Source organism: Plecotus auritus (genome assembly GCF_963455305.1).
Source record: "Plecotus auritus genome assembly, chromosome: 6".
Lineage (NCBI taxonomy): Eukaryota > Metazoa > Chordata > Mammalia > Chiroptera > Vespertilionidae > Plecotus > Plecotus auritus.
In genome coordinates this window covers 96659821-96674515 of record NC_137773.1, presented here as the reverse complement: position 1 = coordinate 96674515, position 14695 = coordinate 96659821, and the positions used below count along the sequence as shown (strand labels likewise).

General features: G+C 48.6%; 1 protein-coding gene across 13 annotated transcripts in view; it reads left to right on the top strand.

Annotated features, from left to right (window-relative positions):
• The window catches only part of UNC13A (unc-13 homolog A), a 63975-nt gene that overhangs the window by 35417 nt on the left and 13863 nt on the right, over positions 1-14695 (top strand). For 6 of the 13 annotated variants that reach the window (XM_080675312.1, XM_080675313.1, XM_080675307.1 and 3 more), the window contains 16 exons: positions 336-486; positions 786-854; positions 1173-1262; positions 1486-1620; positions 3331-3464; positions 4733-4818; positions 5002-5128; positions 5797-5893; positions 6273-6416; positions 7497-7580; positions 8088-8165; positions 8400-8488; positions 8941-9093; positions 10185-10308; positions 13257-13295; positions 14449-14478. In XM_080675312.1, coding sequence (XP_080531438.1) covers positions 336-486; positions 786-854; positions 1173-1262; positions 1486-1620; positions 3331-3464; positions 4733-4818; positions 5002-5128; positions 5797-5893; positions 6273-6416; positions 7497-7580; positions 8088-8165; positions 8400-8488; positions 8941-9093; positions 10185-10308; positions 13257-13295; positions 14449-14478 — 1630 coding nt within the window. The remainder of the gene's footprint in view (positions 1-335; positions 487-785; positions 855-1172; positions 1263-1485; positions 1621-3330; positions 3465-4732; positions 4819-5001; positions 5129-5796; positions 5894-6272; positions 6417-7496; positions 7581-8087; positions 8166-8399; positions 8489-8940; positions 9094-10184; positions 10309-13256; positions 13296-14448; positions 14479-14695) is intronic. The other 7 variants (XM_080675310.1, XM_080675309.1, XM_080675318.1 and 4 more) reach the window with 3 other exon arrangements.

The following is a 14695-nucleotide window of genomic DNA, read 5'->3' as shown; positions in this document are numbered from 1 at the left end:
GGGATGGAAGGGGTTCATAGGAAAAGGAGTGGAGAGGAAGTGGGTATGGTAGGTGTTATATGATTCCCCTGGAGGTTAGGAAAGGGCCAGTGCTGGGGACTGCAGTGACAGCGATGAGAGCTGGAGTTAGAGGCAGACATAGGGCAACTCAGAGAGGAGACAGAGAAACTCAAAGGACAGAATCAGGCAGAGGGAAAGGGAATGGTTGCGGGGGGTGTGGTGGGGGGCGGGGTTGGGAGGAGTCACTCACGATGCTGTCTTGGAGGCATTCTAGGTGGGGCCCAGCCTGTCCTGGCTGGACACCAGGCCCAGTGTTTCCCATTCCCTTCCACCAGCCACTTTGCCTGCCTCTCCTCCAAGTACATGTGTCCTGGGGTGCCTGCTGTCATGAGCACCCTGCTTGCCAACATCAATGCCTATTATGCGCATACCACCGCCTCCACCAACGTGTCTGCCTCTGACCGCTTCGCAGCCTCCAACTTCGGGGTCAGTCCCAGGGCCTGGGGAATGAGGGAGAACCCACACTTGTGCTGGTGAAACCCTATTCAACTCCCCGACTTCCAATTTGGACTTGATTTGCTGTGTGACTTTGTACCAGCCACGTCTCTCTGAGCCTCGGTTTACCCTTCTGTAGAATGGAAACAGATGTTATAAGGGTTCAGTTCAATGGTGGATGGGATGCCCTTCCTGTAAGCCCTCAGCCAATATGGCAGACACTTTTCACTGCTACACTTGATGCCCAAGTCCCGGTTTCCATCTAGTCTCCTCCTCTTCTGCTTCCCCAGAAAGAGCGCTTTGTGAAGCTCCTGGACCAACTGCATAATTCCCTGCGAATTGACCTCTCCATGTATCGGGTGAGGAATGCATGCATGATGACTTGCTTACCCCCATACACATGTGTGCCCAAGAGGGACAGCTTCTAGCAGGCGTGCACATGGGAGGACCCATCTCAACATGCAGAATGTGTTCCTCTAACAAGTGTACACATATGTGAGCAGCACCTTCCCAACCTACTTGGTGCATCCAAGACCTCCCAGTTATGTCAAGATGTTCTCATTGACCCCCAACTCACTTCCTGAAACTTCGGGGCTCTTGTATCTCCCCTAGAACACTGTCTCCTATCCTCTCCTAACTTTCTTCCATAACCTCTCCTCTCTTCTCCTTTCCAACAGAATAACTTCCCAGCCAGCAGCCCAGAGAGACTCCAGGACCTCAAATCCACTGTGGACCTTCTCACCAGCATCACTTTCTTTCGGATGAAGGTAAGAAAGGGAACCCAGTCCCATTAGCTCTCTAAGAAGGATTCTCTAGGACTTTTAGGTCTTAAACAAGTAGCATTTATCCTGGAGAGCAGTGCCCTTTCTCAGTGATGCTTTTTTTTTTCATATTGCTACAATGTTTCCTTAAACCCAGGATCACTTGTAGCCACTTCCTGGGCAACTCTTGTCTCAGTTTTACCCATCCATACCCTCTCCATCCCTCTAGGTGCAAGAACTCCAGAGCCCGCCCCGAGCCAGCCAGGTTGTGAAGGATTGTGTGAAAGCCTGCCTCAACTCTACTTATGAGTACATCTTCAATAACTGTCATGAACTCTACAGTCGGGAGTACCAGACAGACCCTGTAAGGACTCCAAATGAGGCAGAAAGGAATTGTAGACACCCACCAGGCCCTGGCCTAAGTCCCAGATCTGCTCCTTCCCAAGTGATTTAACTGTTCTGAGCCTCAATATTTCCCTCTGTAAAATTAGGTCATTAACCAACATCTCAGGATTGAGGATGAGATACAAGCTTTAGATAAAATTTAGTTACATGCTTAGTACCAGTACACAATAAGTGTTCAATAAATTTGGTTTTAGTTATACTTACTTTAGTTTGACGTAATACAGTATGCCTGGAATTGAATTACTGCTTAATAAATGTTGAGTTGGTTAAATTTTTTAAATGATTTTTAATTGATTTTTTTAGAGAGAGAGGAAGGGAGAGGGAGAGAAAGAGTGAAACATCAATGTGAGAGTAAAACATCAATTGGTTGCCTCCTGCATGACCCCTGCTGGGGATTGAGCTTGCAACCGGGCACATGTCCTACCCAGGAATTGAACCAGCAACCTTTCAGTGCACGAGACAACAACCAACTGAATCACACTAGCCAGGGCGAGTTGAATTGATTTTTTTTCAGTAGAGTTCAGTTTTGGTCATTTCAACTTAATTTATTTGAGATCTTTCAACATGTGTTTCTCTACCCATATAATGTCCCAGGCTATCAGAAGGAAAAGATGTATAAATTATAAATTTAAAACCCAGGGTGATTAGCCTCAGGTGGCCCCTCCCTCATCTAGTGTTTCTGACAAGAAGTAACCACATAAGCTGAATTCAGTTCAATTTTATTTCCATCTGTTCATTTACATTCATTTTATTTGAGTTGAAATCAAATTGCTCTCAATTGAATTGAGTTAAGGTAAAGTGGATTAAATTGAGTTTAGTTAAACTATAATCAGTTTAGTTCCATTTATTTCTATTTGGTTGACTTAAGTTAAAATTGCTCTTGGCTAATTAGTGAGCAGCACTGAATTGGATTGAGTTAATTTAATTGAAGAAAAGTTTATTCATTTCCATTCAGTTGAATTGAGTTGAAGTTGTTCTCGACTGGGTTGAGTTGGAGTCCGAATGAGCTGGTTGTTGGATTAGGTACAGTTGAGTTCAATTGAATTGGGTTCAGTTGGGCTTATTTCAGTTGAGTTGAGTTACATTCATTTCCATTGATTGACTGAAGTTAGATTGAGTTAGCCTGAGCATGTTAGGTTGAGTTGGATTGGGTTGACTTGGGTTGGGTTGGGTTGGGTTGGATTCAGATCAATTTATGTCCATTATTTTTATGTAGGCTGGTGTTGATCTTGGAGAAATTGATTAGGCTAAATTCAATTCACTTTATTTGAGTTAAATTCCATCCAGTTAAGTTTAATGTTACTCTATTAAGTGTAATTGGCCCAAGTTCAGTTCCACTGAATTAACTCTGAGAACTGCCATCTGTTAAAAGCTAAGTGGGTATGATTTATATTCACTTCAGTTCCATTTGGTTTAGTGGGCTTGAGTTTGTTCAGCTAAATTCAGGTCCATTCTGTTTTATGAGCTGAGTCTAATTAAGCTTCATTAAGCTGAATAGATATAAGCTCTGCTTGAGCCAGTTTACGAGTTCAGTCCCTTTCCATGCCAACCTCCCACCTGAATGTTAGTGGGGCCCATTCATCAGCAACTTTCTGCACCTCAATAATGAACTGACTGAAGCCCCCATCCCTGGACCCCTTGGAGCCAACATCTCCACTGCCCCATCCAGGCCAAGAAGGGGGAAGTTCCCCCAGAGGAACAGGGCCCCAGCATCAAGAATCTCGACTTCTGGTCCAAGCTGATCACTCTCATAGTGTCCATCATCGAAGAAGACAAGAATTCCTACACTCCCTGCCTCAACCAGTGAGTTGTGTGTCTATGTAGTTAATTATCTGGAGGTTATTGTGTATGTGTGTGCACAATTTTGTGTCTAGTGCACAATCTTGTCTAATTATACATAAAATGTTGTGTATGTGGGGGAAATTGTAGGTGGGGTTATGTCTAGGTGAAATATGGCATAATTTGCAAACATAAACATAAAATTGTGTGTATGTACACAATTACTGGTGTAATCAGACATGTATTTTATATGTATTGATTTGTGTGAATAACTGTGTACGTATGTATATAATTTTGTATGTGTGTGTAGATTCATAAGTAACAATAGATAATGTTCTAGTATTTACTGTGTGCAAAATACTCTTCTGAATTTTTTACATTTAAATTGCATTATCTCTTACATGTGTGGATGAACTTTTGTGTGTAGTTGTGGTCTGTGGGTGTATGTGTGAATTGACTTCAATATACAATATTGTGTATTGTGTGTGACTGTGTGCAGTTTTGGTTTGTGGATTTATATGTCTGTAGAATTTTCATCGCTTGTAGTTTAAAGAGCTATTGTGTTTTATTTCTCCCTGAGGTGGATGCTAGAGGGACCCCTAACTCTGAGGTGCCATGATCTCTTGGTTACTTAGATATGGAGTTAAGATCAGGGACATTGGATGGATGGATGGATGGATGGATGGATGGATGAGTAGGTGGATGGAGATGGATGGATACGTTGGTGGAATAATGGATGGGTGGATAAAGGAATGGATGGATAGATGGATGGATGGATGGATGGATGGATGGATGGATGGATGGATGGATGGATGGATAGGTGAATGAATAGATTTAGATTGGTGGAAGGATGGGTGAGTGGATAAAGGAATTGATGTATGTGTAGATGGATGGATAGATGGATGATTGGATGGAGGGAGGGAAGAATGGATGGATGGGTGAATGGATGAATAGGTAGGTTGATGGAAGAATGGGTGGGTGGATAAAAAGGATGGATGGATGGATGGATGGATGGATGGATGGATGGATGGATGGGGAATGAAGGGAGAAATGGATGGATGGATGAATAGAGAGATGAGTGGGTAAGTGGATGGGTATATGGATGGATAAAGGGGTAAATTAATAGATGGGGGGATAAGTGGGTAGAGGCTCAGGAGAAGAAGGGCCTCAATGCACAGTCACTCAGCAAGTTGGTGACTGAGGGAACTTGAATACAGATCCCTCTGCCCTAAGTAGCCTATGCCATCTGGCTCCTAGCTGTCAAGTTTTCATACTTCCATGACTTTTATCAGGTTTCCCCAGGAGCTGAATGTGGGTAAAATCAGTGCTGAAGTGATGTGGAACCTGTTTGCCCAGGACATGAAGTATGCCATGGAGGGTGAGTCCCCCACACCATGTCTCCCAACCTGGCTTGAGCAGACAGCTGTGTCTTCTCCAAGACTGTGAGTGCCCTGTACCTTCATGCCTGAGCTCAAATACCAATGATGGCCAGTGTGGGCACTGCCAAGACAGAGGGTGGCAGATCCTCCTGGCTGAGCCACCCCCTTATTCCCTGCTCCAGAGCATGACAAGCATCGCTTGTGCAAGAGCGCCGACTACATGAACCTCCACTTCAAGGTCAAGTGGCTCTACAATGAGTATGTGACAGAGCTTCCTGCTTTTAAGGACCGAGTGCCAGAGTACCCTGCGTAAGCCCCCTGCCCAGAACCCAAATCAGAACTATAGTGCTGACACTAAACTGAGGCCCAAAGAGGAGGACTCACCTACTCAGGGTTCCCTGGGCATCAAGGGCACAGGTGTGGCTCAAATCCAGGGTTCTCCATTCTTAGCCATTGGCCTATGGACTCCTATAGCCAAACAATTAATAATCATAAGTATCAGGAACTGTGCTGAGCAGTCCCACATGTCTTTTTTCATTTAATCCTTTCAACAATTCTATGAGGTGGGAACATCATAATTTCCATATTGTGGATGAAGAAATAGAGTTAAATGCTGAAGGATTTGCCCAAGGTGACATCCAGTAAGTGATGGAGTCCGGATTTGAACCTGGAATGTCTGGCTCACAAGCTGTGTTGGAGGGTGGGTTGGTAGCCACCATTTACCGAGGACCTACTATATACTATGTTGGGATCTCAGAGAGTAAATCTACTTACCCCTGGGCAGTTTATCAACCAGGATTCACAGAAGTCTGGGCCTTGCTCTGACAGTGGTCACTTGGTTCACTTCATGGGTGAAGTAGCCAAGGCTGGGTAAGGGAGGGGAGCAGAGAGTGACCACCCAAGACCACAGGGTGAGTTCATGCAGAGGGTTATGGAGACAAGAGATGGAAGGACCCCATCCCAACTCTCCATTCCAGGTGGTTTGAGCCCTTCGTCATCCAGTGGCTGGATGAGAATGAGGAGGTGTCCCGAGATTTCCTACATGGAGCCCTGGAGCGAGACAAGAAGGATGGGGTGAGAAGGCTAACCCACCACCAAGCTCCCAATCTCTCCACCATGGAATCGCTCCCTCTGAGGTCCATTGAGATACAATTTGGGGACAAAAACTACCCTTGGGATGAGGCCAGTCTCTGAAGGGTATCCGCAACCTTTGTCTTGTTCTTGGTGTTTAAAGTATTTTGTTCACTCAACAGATGAATGTGAGTTTATCAAGCCTGACCCCACCCACCCACTCAGTGGCCTCTGTGTCTGGCTCTAAGTCAACCTCACATACTATCCATCTCACCCCAAGGCAGTTGGTCTCTGGCTCTCCTTGTGGAGAGTAGGAGGGTTGAGCATGAGGACTGTCTGACTCTGACCACTCTCCTCTTTCCTGGCCTCCCTTACCCTGCAGTTCCAGCAGACCTCAGAGCACGCCCTGTTCTCCTGCTCCGTGGTGGATGTCTTCTCCCAGCTTAACCAGAGCTTTGAGATCATCAAAAAGCTCGAGTGCCCTGACCCCCAGATCGTGGGGCACTACATGAGGCGGTTTGCCAAGGTGCGGGAGTGTGGGTGGGGTTGGGGTCCAGGTCAGGGATAGGGTCAAGATTGGGGTGAGGTTGAGGTTGGGAATGGGGTTAGGATCAGGGTTGGGGTTGAGGTAGGGATTGAGGTCAAAATTGGGGTTGGTGATATTGGGATTGAAGTTGGGGTTGAGGTCTATGGAAAAACCAACCGAACCACTGTGTTGGAGTAGGTCATGCCATAGAGGTTGGAGTTGTGGTTGGGGACAGGGTTTGGGTTGAGGTTGAGGTTAGAGTTTGTGATGTTATTGAGATTGGAGTTGTTAGAATTTGAGGCTGGGGTTTGAGTTGAGATTGGGTTGATGATGTCATTGAGATTGGAGTTGAGGTTGGGATTAGGACTTGGGGTGAGGTTGAAGTTGAGGTCAGGATTGAAGTTGGAATTGAGTTTGAGGTAAAAGTTGGTATTGGTTATATCACTGGGATTGAGGTTGGGGCTGGGGTCAATATTGGGATTAGTTCTTCCATAAAGGTTTGAGTTGTGTTGGGGACAGCGTTCGAGTTGAGGTTAGGGTTGAGGGCAGGGTTGTAGTTAAAGTTGGAGTTGAATTTGGAGCTGGGATTAAGGTTGGGATGGGGTTGAGGTTGGGGTCAGGTTTAAAATTCCTGTTGGGATTGCTTTGGTATCATTAAAATGTTGGAGTTTATAGAGAATTTGAGTGGGACCTGGGGTGAGTTTGGAGGTTGACAACATTGGTCCGGGATTAGGTTCAGTTGGATTTTCTTTAAGCTGGGTTGAAGTTGGGGAATGCAGGTAGGAACTGAGATTTGGTTTAGGATCAAGTTCATGCTTGTGGATGGGGCTGGGTATTTTAACAATCATATTAGATAGTTATTGCTCTGAAAAAGAGCTGAGTCTACATAAAATAATCATCTTCTTGTGGTGGTGTCCCCCTTGATTGTGATGGTTATCCTGGGTAGAGAATTCACCCAGCCCAGTGGTCCATCTTAGGTGCTAAAGTGGGTTTGAGTTTATCCCTCATCTCATAGGTGGCTCTTGATGGACCCACCCAGCCCCAGCCCGTCCTCTCAGTCACTCTCTATGTCCTATCCAGACCATCAGTAATGTGCTCCTCCAGTATGCGGACATCATCATCAAGGACTTCGCCTCCTACTGCTCCAAGGAGAAGGAGAAAGTGGTGACCTGCGGGGACCCTTGTCCTCCTTCCTAACCCAATTCTGCACCCCCAGAGTTCCATCCTTCCCTGGGTTCTGAGACCTGTGTCTGCTTGTGTGTCCAGCTGTGTGTATCTGACTGTGTGTGTATGGGGGGATCTGGAGGTGAGGGAACACGCCTTTAGTGTGTCATTGTCTGGTTGTTGCAAATGAAGCCTTCAGGATGTATGTATGTGAGCATGCAAAGCTTTGGTCCCATGTAGGAGAACATGGGTATATGACAAGAACACCCCTTCCTGCTACTCTTAGAGGCCCATCCCACTTACTTAGGTCCTCCTTCCCTCTGCCAGTCCTCAGAGACCACCCTCCTCAACACTCCCAAACACTGTCATCCATTCTTAGATGACCTTGTGGGACCCCAGGTTTCTCCAGACCCAGATGCTGAAACCATCCAGGATCCCTGGTGGTGGGTGAGGGAGACTCCGGGAGGGGTCCTGAGCCCTGACTCCCTGCTTTGTTCCCATCCTCAGCCCTGCATCCTCATGAACAACACTCAGCAGCTGCGAGTTCAGCTAGAGAAGATGTTTGAAGCCATGGGAGGGAAAGAGGTGAGGTGGGACCAGGTGGGGTGATGCCCCCTATCCCTATGGGCCCCAGAGCTCATATCTGATGAATTCCAGCTCTGCCAGTCCCTCAAACCAAAGCAAGTGGCTTCACTGCCTGTGTCTCAGTTTCCTCTCGAGCCCCTTGAGGTCCCTTTCCCTGGGTTGGGTGGGAAAATGCCCCAGATATGTGGAAGCTCTGTAAACTTGACCTGATGGATGGCCCTTCCCCTTCCTCAGCTGGATGCGGAGGCCAGCGACATCTTGAAAGAGCTCCAGGTGAAACTCAACAACGTCTTGGATGAGCTCAGCCGGGTGTTTGCTACCAGGTGGGGGTACCTCCAAGACTGGGAGCAGGGAGGGAGGCAGCCCCAGACCTAAGCCTGGGGCATACAGAGACTCAGCAGATGTAGTGGAGAAGACCTTAGGCTTGGAGTTGGATGAAATTGAGTTCAATCATGGCTTCACTGCTTACTAGCTGTGTGGCCTTGGGTGAGTCATTTAACTTCTCTGAGCCTGAGTTTATTCATCTGCAAAGTGGGGATGATGATAACAATAGTACATGAGTAGGACTGTGTGATGAAATAAACAACACAGGTAAATGTCATAGCCTGGTGCCCGATTCTGCTATTATTAATGCTGCTCCTTTCAGTTATACGCCAGGGCTCCCTGATGCTGATGATAAAAGGTCACGGTCCACAGGTCACCATTGATGGCCTCATCCAGTCCTTCCTCCAGAGGCCAGGAGTCTGGTCTGAGCTTCTCCCTTTTATGCCCCCAGCTTCCAGCCTCACATTGAGGAGTGTGTCAAACAGATGGGCGACATCCTTAGCCAGGTGAAGGGAACGGGCAATGTGCCAGCCAGTGCCTGCAGCAGCGTGGCCCAAGATGCTGACAATGTTTTGCAGCCCATCATGGACCTGTTGGACAGCAAGTGAGCCATGTCAGGTGGCCTCTGAGACCAGAGGCTGGCCTGGAGAGAACAATTGGGCAGCTTGCTGGGTGGTGTTTGAATGGTTAGGAGGTGTGTGGGTGGAGGCAATGAAGGGATGGAAAGATGTGTGGGTACATGATTGGAAGATATGGTGAGTAAATATTTGTATAGATAAATGAATTATGGTTGGATGGGAAGACATAAGGGTTGGGCAGGTGGGTAGATTAAAAGATAAATGCTAAAAGACTAGATGGAGGATAGAAGAATGAAAGAATGGATGGATGGACAAATGGGTAAATGAATGAATGAATGGATGGATAGTTGGGTAAGTATTTGGATGGATGAATAACTGGATGGATTGATGAGAATAAAGATAAATGAAGGAAGTGTACATGGGAGGATGGATGTAAGGAAGGGAGGGAAGGAGAGAGGGAAGAAGGAAGAATGGCTGATGGATAGTTGGATGTATGAAAGTAAGGAACTGGGGGAGGGGAGGGAAGAAGAAAGGATGGAAGGAAGGAAAAAGAGATGGAAGTAGCACTAAAGAAAGTTGGGGGAGGGATGGTTTGGTGGGTGGGGGTCAGTTGCTAGATGAATAATGGTAAATTGCCCTCTCCTTCAGCCCTCAAATATCCAATCATAAATTCTTTGTTGTTTTCCCTCCTAAGTCTATCCTCTTCCTGCCATTCCATTCTCCTTCCTATGGAGCATGGCCCCAGCCTCCTCACAGTCCCTGTTCTCCATGCAGCCTTCTAATCCAGTTTATCGCCACTCTGTTTTTTCAAACAATAATGTCTTTGTCTCTCTCTCTCTTAAATACTCCATGACTCCCCACTGCCTTCATGCTAAGGCCCAGGCCTTCCTCCCAGACTCTGAGGCCCCCTTCCTGCCTGGCCCCTGCTGAGCTGTCCAGCCACCTTTTGCCCTCCACATGTATCACATATTGTAGCTCCACCAGATGACCCAAGATCCTTGTACAGGCTCTGTACAAGGGATGCTTTCCCACCTTGCCCATATGTTGAAGGGAAGGGCCTGGTTCTACAGGTCAGGGCCAGCTGGGCCCTCTTCTCAGATCTACCCCTCACCCCCAGCCTGACTCTCTTTGCCAAAATCTGCGAGAAGACGGTGCTGAAGAGGGTACTGAAGGAGCTGTGGAAGCTGGTCATGAACACCATGGAGAAGACCATTGTCCTGCCACCCCTCACTGACCAGACGGTGAGGCCCACAAGGGTCAGAAGGGATGCCTGGGCCACCTTCCCTGTGGGAGCCCAGAGAGCTTGGTGCCAAAAGCATTGAGGTTCAGAGGTTGTCCAGGCACAAATGTCATCCAAGGGTTGTAGAAGCCACCAGAGGTAAATGAGGCCAAAGATCAGAGAGGTTACACATGGGTCAAAAGTTATAAAAGGGTCAAAGAGGTCAAGTAGAATCAAATGATATCTAAGGGACTTAGAGGTCACATGAATCAAGAGGTCGTTCAGAAGTCAGAGATCACCCAGAAAACAGGTCATCTTGGGGCTCAAGGCCACCCATGGGGCACAGAAGTCATAGGGGTCAGTGGGCTTATCAGAGGCCCTTGGGGGATTCAATCAAGAGACAAGGAAGGGAGACACCATGGAGTTCAAAAATCAGAGAGAAACAGAACAGAGGCTCTCTCAGAGGTTAGACAGAGGTCATCAAGAGCATTAAGGTCAGAGATGTCAAGCAGAGAGCAGGACTGTGCCTCTGGGGCCCTTTTAGGAACAGCTCAGAGACAGTGATCCCCAGGGATCAGGCTGTCGGGTGGGAGTGGGAGTACCATGATATCTGTGGAGGGGTGTGGCTGGGCATGGGTCCTCCTGGGGAGGCATTGAGGGCCTGGAGAGTCTTGGTACGTGTATCAATGGCTCAACACAGAGTGGGAGGGTACTCCTGGGTGAACGTGGACAGCTTGGGGAGGGTGGTGGGGTCCCCCTGCAAGAGGCAATGATGGTGTAGGAGGCTCAGACCTACCTTGGCCAGCCCCGCCTCCTTCAGGCTGGGCTGGGGCATGGGGTTCGCCCCTCAGTGCCCTCTCCACCCTCTCCCTGGGCTTCGGGGAGACTCATGGTGACTTATTCCCCCCTCCCTACCCCTGGCCCCCATCATGGCTGACAGATGATCGTAAGTAGAGGCCCTTCTGTCCGTCTGTCTGTCCGTCCGCTCTGTCTCTGGACTCGGCCCACCGCGTGGCTGCAGCCTCCCAACCCAGTGCCCCCTCCTCACCCACTGCCTCCCCCCCAGTGTCCCACCTCCTGCCTAGATGTGCCTGTGTCTGTCTGGATTGGGGTATGGGGAGGAGGCGGGGCCTGGAGGGAGGGAGGTCACGCCCACCACCTTGCCCCATTATAAATATGGAGGCAGTGCCTTCAAGTTTTCCAAACCCCAAACCTTCATGTCTGCCCTAGTCCTTTAGTTGTGATACCCCCCATTCCATGATTAGATACCATTAAGGTATCTGAGTATCTCCCAGACGCTAGGAGGTTCAAAGTCAACACAGCCCCTCCAACCTCCCCTTTGGGCTCACCACTCAGGACCCTACTCAGCTACTTAGCACAGGCCCTCCACCACTCCTTCCCAGCCCACTCCCTCTGCACATACAGAAATACACAAATCCCAGACACATACCCAAGCACCCAGGTGGGAGATGGCATTGTGACCTTGGTGTCAGACAGACTTAGTGTCAAATCCCAGCCCAGCCTCTCCCTCTCCCTCTCTCTCTCTCTCTCTCTCTCTCTCTCTCTCTCTCGTTCTCTCTTTCTGACCTTGGAAAGTCACTTCACCTCCCAACCTCCATTTCTTTATCTGAAAAACCAGTTAATTGTAGCAACTGTCAGAGTGTTTTTGTCAGAACCAAATGGGATGATGCATTAAAGTGATCATCTCGCCTGGCCAGTGTGGCTCAATGGTTGAGCATCAATCCATGAACCAGGAGGTCACGGTTTGATTCCCAGTCAGGGCACCTGCCCAGGTTCGGGGCTCCATCCCCAGTGGGGGGCGTGTAGGAGGCAGCCCATCAATGATTCTCTTTCATCATTGATGTTCCTATCCCTCTCTCCCTCTTCCTTCCTCTCTTTGAAATCACTAAAAACATATTTAAAAAATAAATGAAGTGCTCATCTACATGTCTAGTCGGGGCAGGGCTCACTGAATTAGACCTTATATTGTTGTTTTTGTGGTGAGGGTAGTATTGGACACATACCAGGGCAGAAATCAGTAAAACCACTTCAGATTACCACCCTTGGTGAGAAAGACCAGGCTGTTACAGTATTTAATCTTGTCAGAAGTTCACAAAAGCTCATCTTATTTCTTTTTTTAAGAATATATTTTATTTATTTTTTACAGAGAAGAAGGGAGAGGGATAGAGAGTTAGAAACATCCATCAGCTGCCTCCTGCACACCTCCTACTGGGGATGTGCCTGCAACCAAGGTACATGCCCTTGACCGGAATCGAACCTGGGACCCTTCAGTCCGCAGGCCAACACTCTATCCACTGAGCCAAACCGGTTAGAGCTCATCTTATTTCTTGGCGGCTTCAGCGTGTGTCTTTGGCTGTAACCACAGATAATGCACTTGTGGGCAGGGAGCTAAGGGAATTTCCGTTTGTTGGGGATTCCCTGTATGCCAGACCTCTGAGCTGCGGTGTCAGCTCACCTTCAGGACAACCTTTTGAGCAAGGTGGATATTATGGTTCCCATTTTGCAGATGAGAAAAGCTGAGACTTAGGAGGAGTCACTTACTCAAGGCCACAGAGTAAATAGATGCCAGAGTCAGGATTCAAGTTCAGGTCTGTCTGAATAGGAAGCCTTTTTGCTTTCCTGTTAACCCAGGAACCAAAGCCTCATCTATACAATACACGTAAATGGATTGTATTTTGGCAGCAACTTCTCTTCTTTCTCTCTGGCTCTGTATTTCTATTTCTCCTTCTCTCTTTCCTATCTTTCTGGCTCTCTCACACATTTGAAGAATTAGTCATTAAGACACACGCACATCCCCTTGCAATCCAGTCACCAGCCCCCTGGGCAGTGCAGATGGCCTTCTCCTGCGCCGCCCCCCACCCCCCGCCCCATAACTACGTGTGTGATCGTCCCGGGCTCCCGCCCCCTGTGGCTTGCCAGGTTGATCACCCTGTGGCATTGTCTCTGCAGGGCACCCTCTTGAGAAAACATGGCAAGGGATTAGAAAAGGTAATGAGGGCCTCGCTGGTGCTGAGGTCCTGAGCCCTGGTGTCTGGGCATGTGTGTGCATGTCTGTGTCTCTGTGCCTGGGCAGGAAGGTCCCCTGGGGGTCACGAGTTGAGGAGGGTCCTAACCAAGTCCCACAAAACCAGAATTCAGAAATGAGGAGCTTCTCCTCCAGGGACATGGCTTGCAATGTGTGGGTATGTGTGAGCTAATGTGTGCACATGCAGTTCCCACCCTTTCGCAACAACACCCGAAGGGTTTATCCCAGCCCTGGGCTCAGCTGAAATTCTGTGGTTTCAAGAAGGGCTCACTGACCCACTGCCATGGATTGAGATGTTTTTGGTTTTTTTCATATGGATGTTTTTGTTCTAATTGTTGTTTATTGTAAGGAGATGGGAGCTTTAGCAAGACATAACAGTTGCCCTTGCTGTGCACTCATGCCGGAGCTATCACACCTGTGTACACACAACTGGGGTCTCCACTTATGAACATGGATTGGAGGACTTTCCTACTCACTCATGCAGCCCTTTAGGGGACACATTCAATGTGCCAGGCACTGTACACATGTATGTACACTTTTGGGGGGGTGTGGGTTTATGAGTGTGATTGTGTGCACACGTGCAAGTGTTTAGGCGTGGACTTGTATATTTTAGCCTGTGAGTTCTGCATGTGTATGTATTTGTATGTCATTCTGGATGTGTGTGTACATAAGCTTTCTACACGCTCATGAATGTGCCTGGGTGTGTGTCTGTATGTTGCGTGAACTTGTGATACCTGTTAGCACTTTTCTTGTAGAGTCAGGCCTGCCGAGGTAAGGTCTTGGAAGTTGGGGAACAATAGACCTGGAGCTCTGTCTCTTTTCTTCCCCTACCCAAGGTGCCCCACCTGGGCAGGCTGACTATGGGATGGGGCATCTGTCCCAGGTGGTGGGCTGGTTCCAGGCTCCTGGCATGGCAGTCCGGGAGCCTGGCCCCAAGCCCGCACTGGGGGACAGGGAAAGTGCCTAGCTGGGGAGGGGGCTCAGCATTAGACCCAGGACCTGGGGGGAACGCGTGGGCTGGAGGGCGGGACTGTGCTTTGAGAGGGCAGGGAAGTCCCACTGACTATCCTCCCAGCTGACACTTGAACTCTGACCTCCGCCTGATTCTCTTCACAGGGCAGGGTGAAACTGCCAAGCCACTCAGATGTAAGACCGACCTCTCACTGTCTGTCTGGCTCCCCCTCCCCCACCCCACCCCGTGCCTCCTTCCACCCTTGTGGTCCGTGCCATCCAGTGGCATTCTGTGAACCTGTCTGTCGGTCTCTTCTTCCTCTGTCTGTCTGGCTTGCTTGTGAGGGGTGGGGGTGGGGGGTAGGGGCGGGCAGCAGGCAGGGCGGAGGGGGTATCCAGGGAAGCTGAGGCC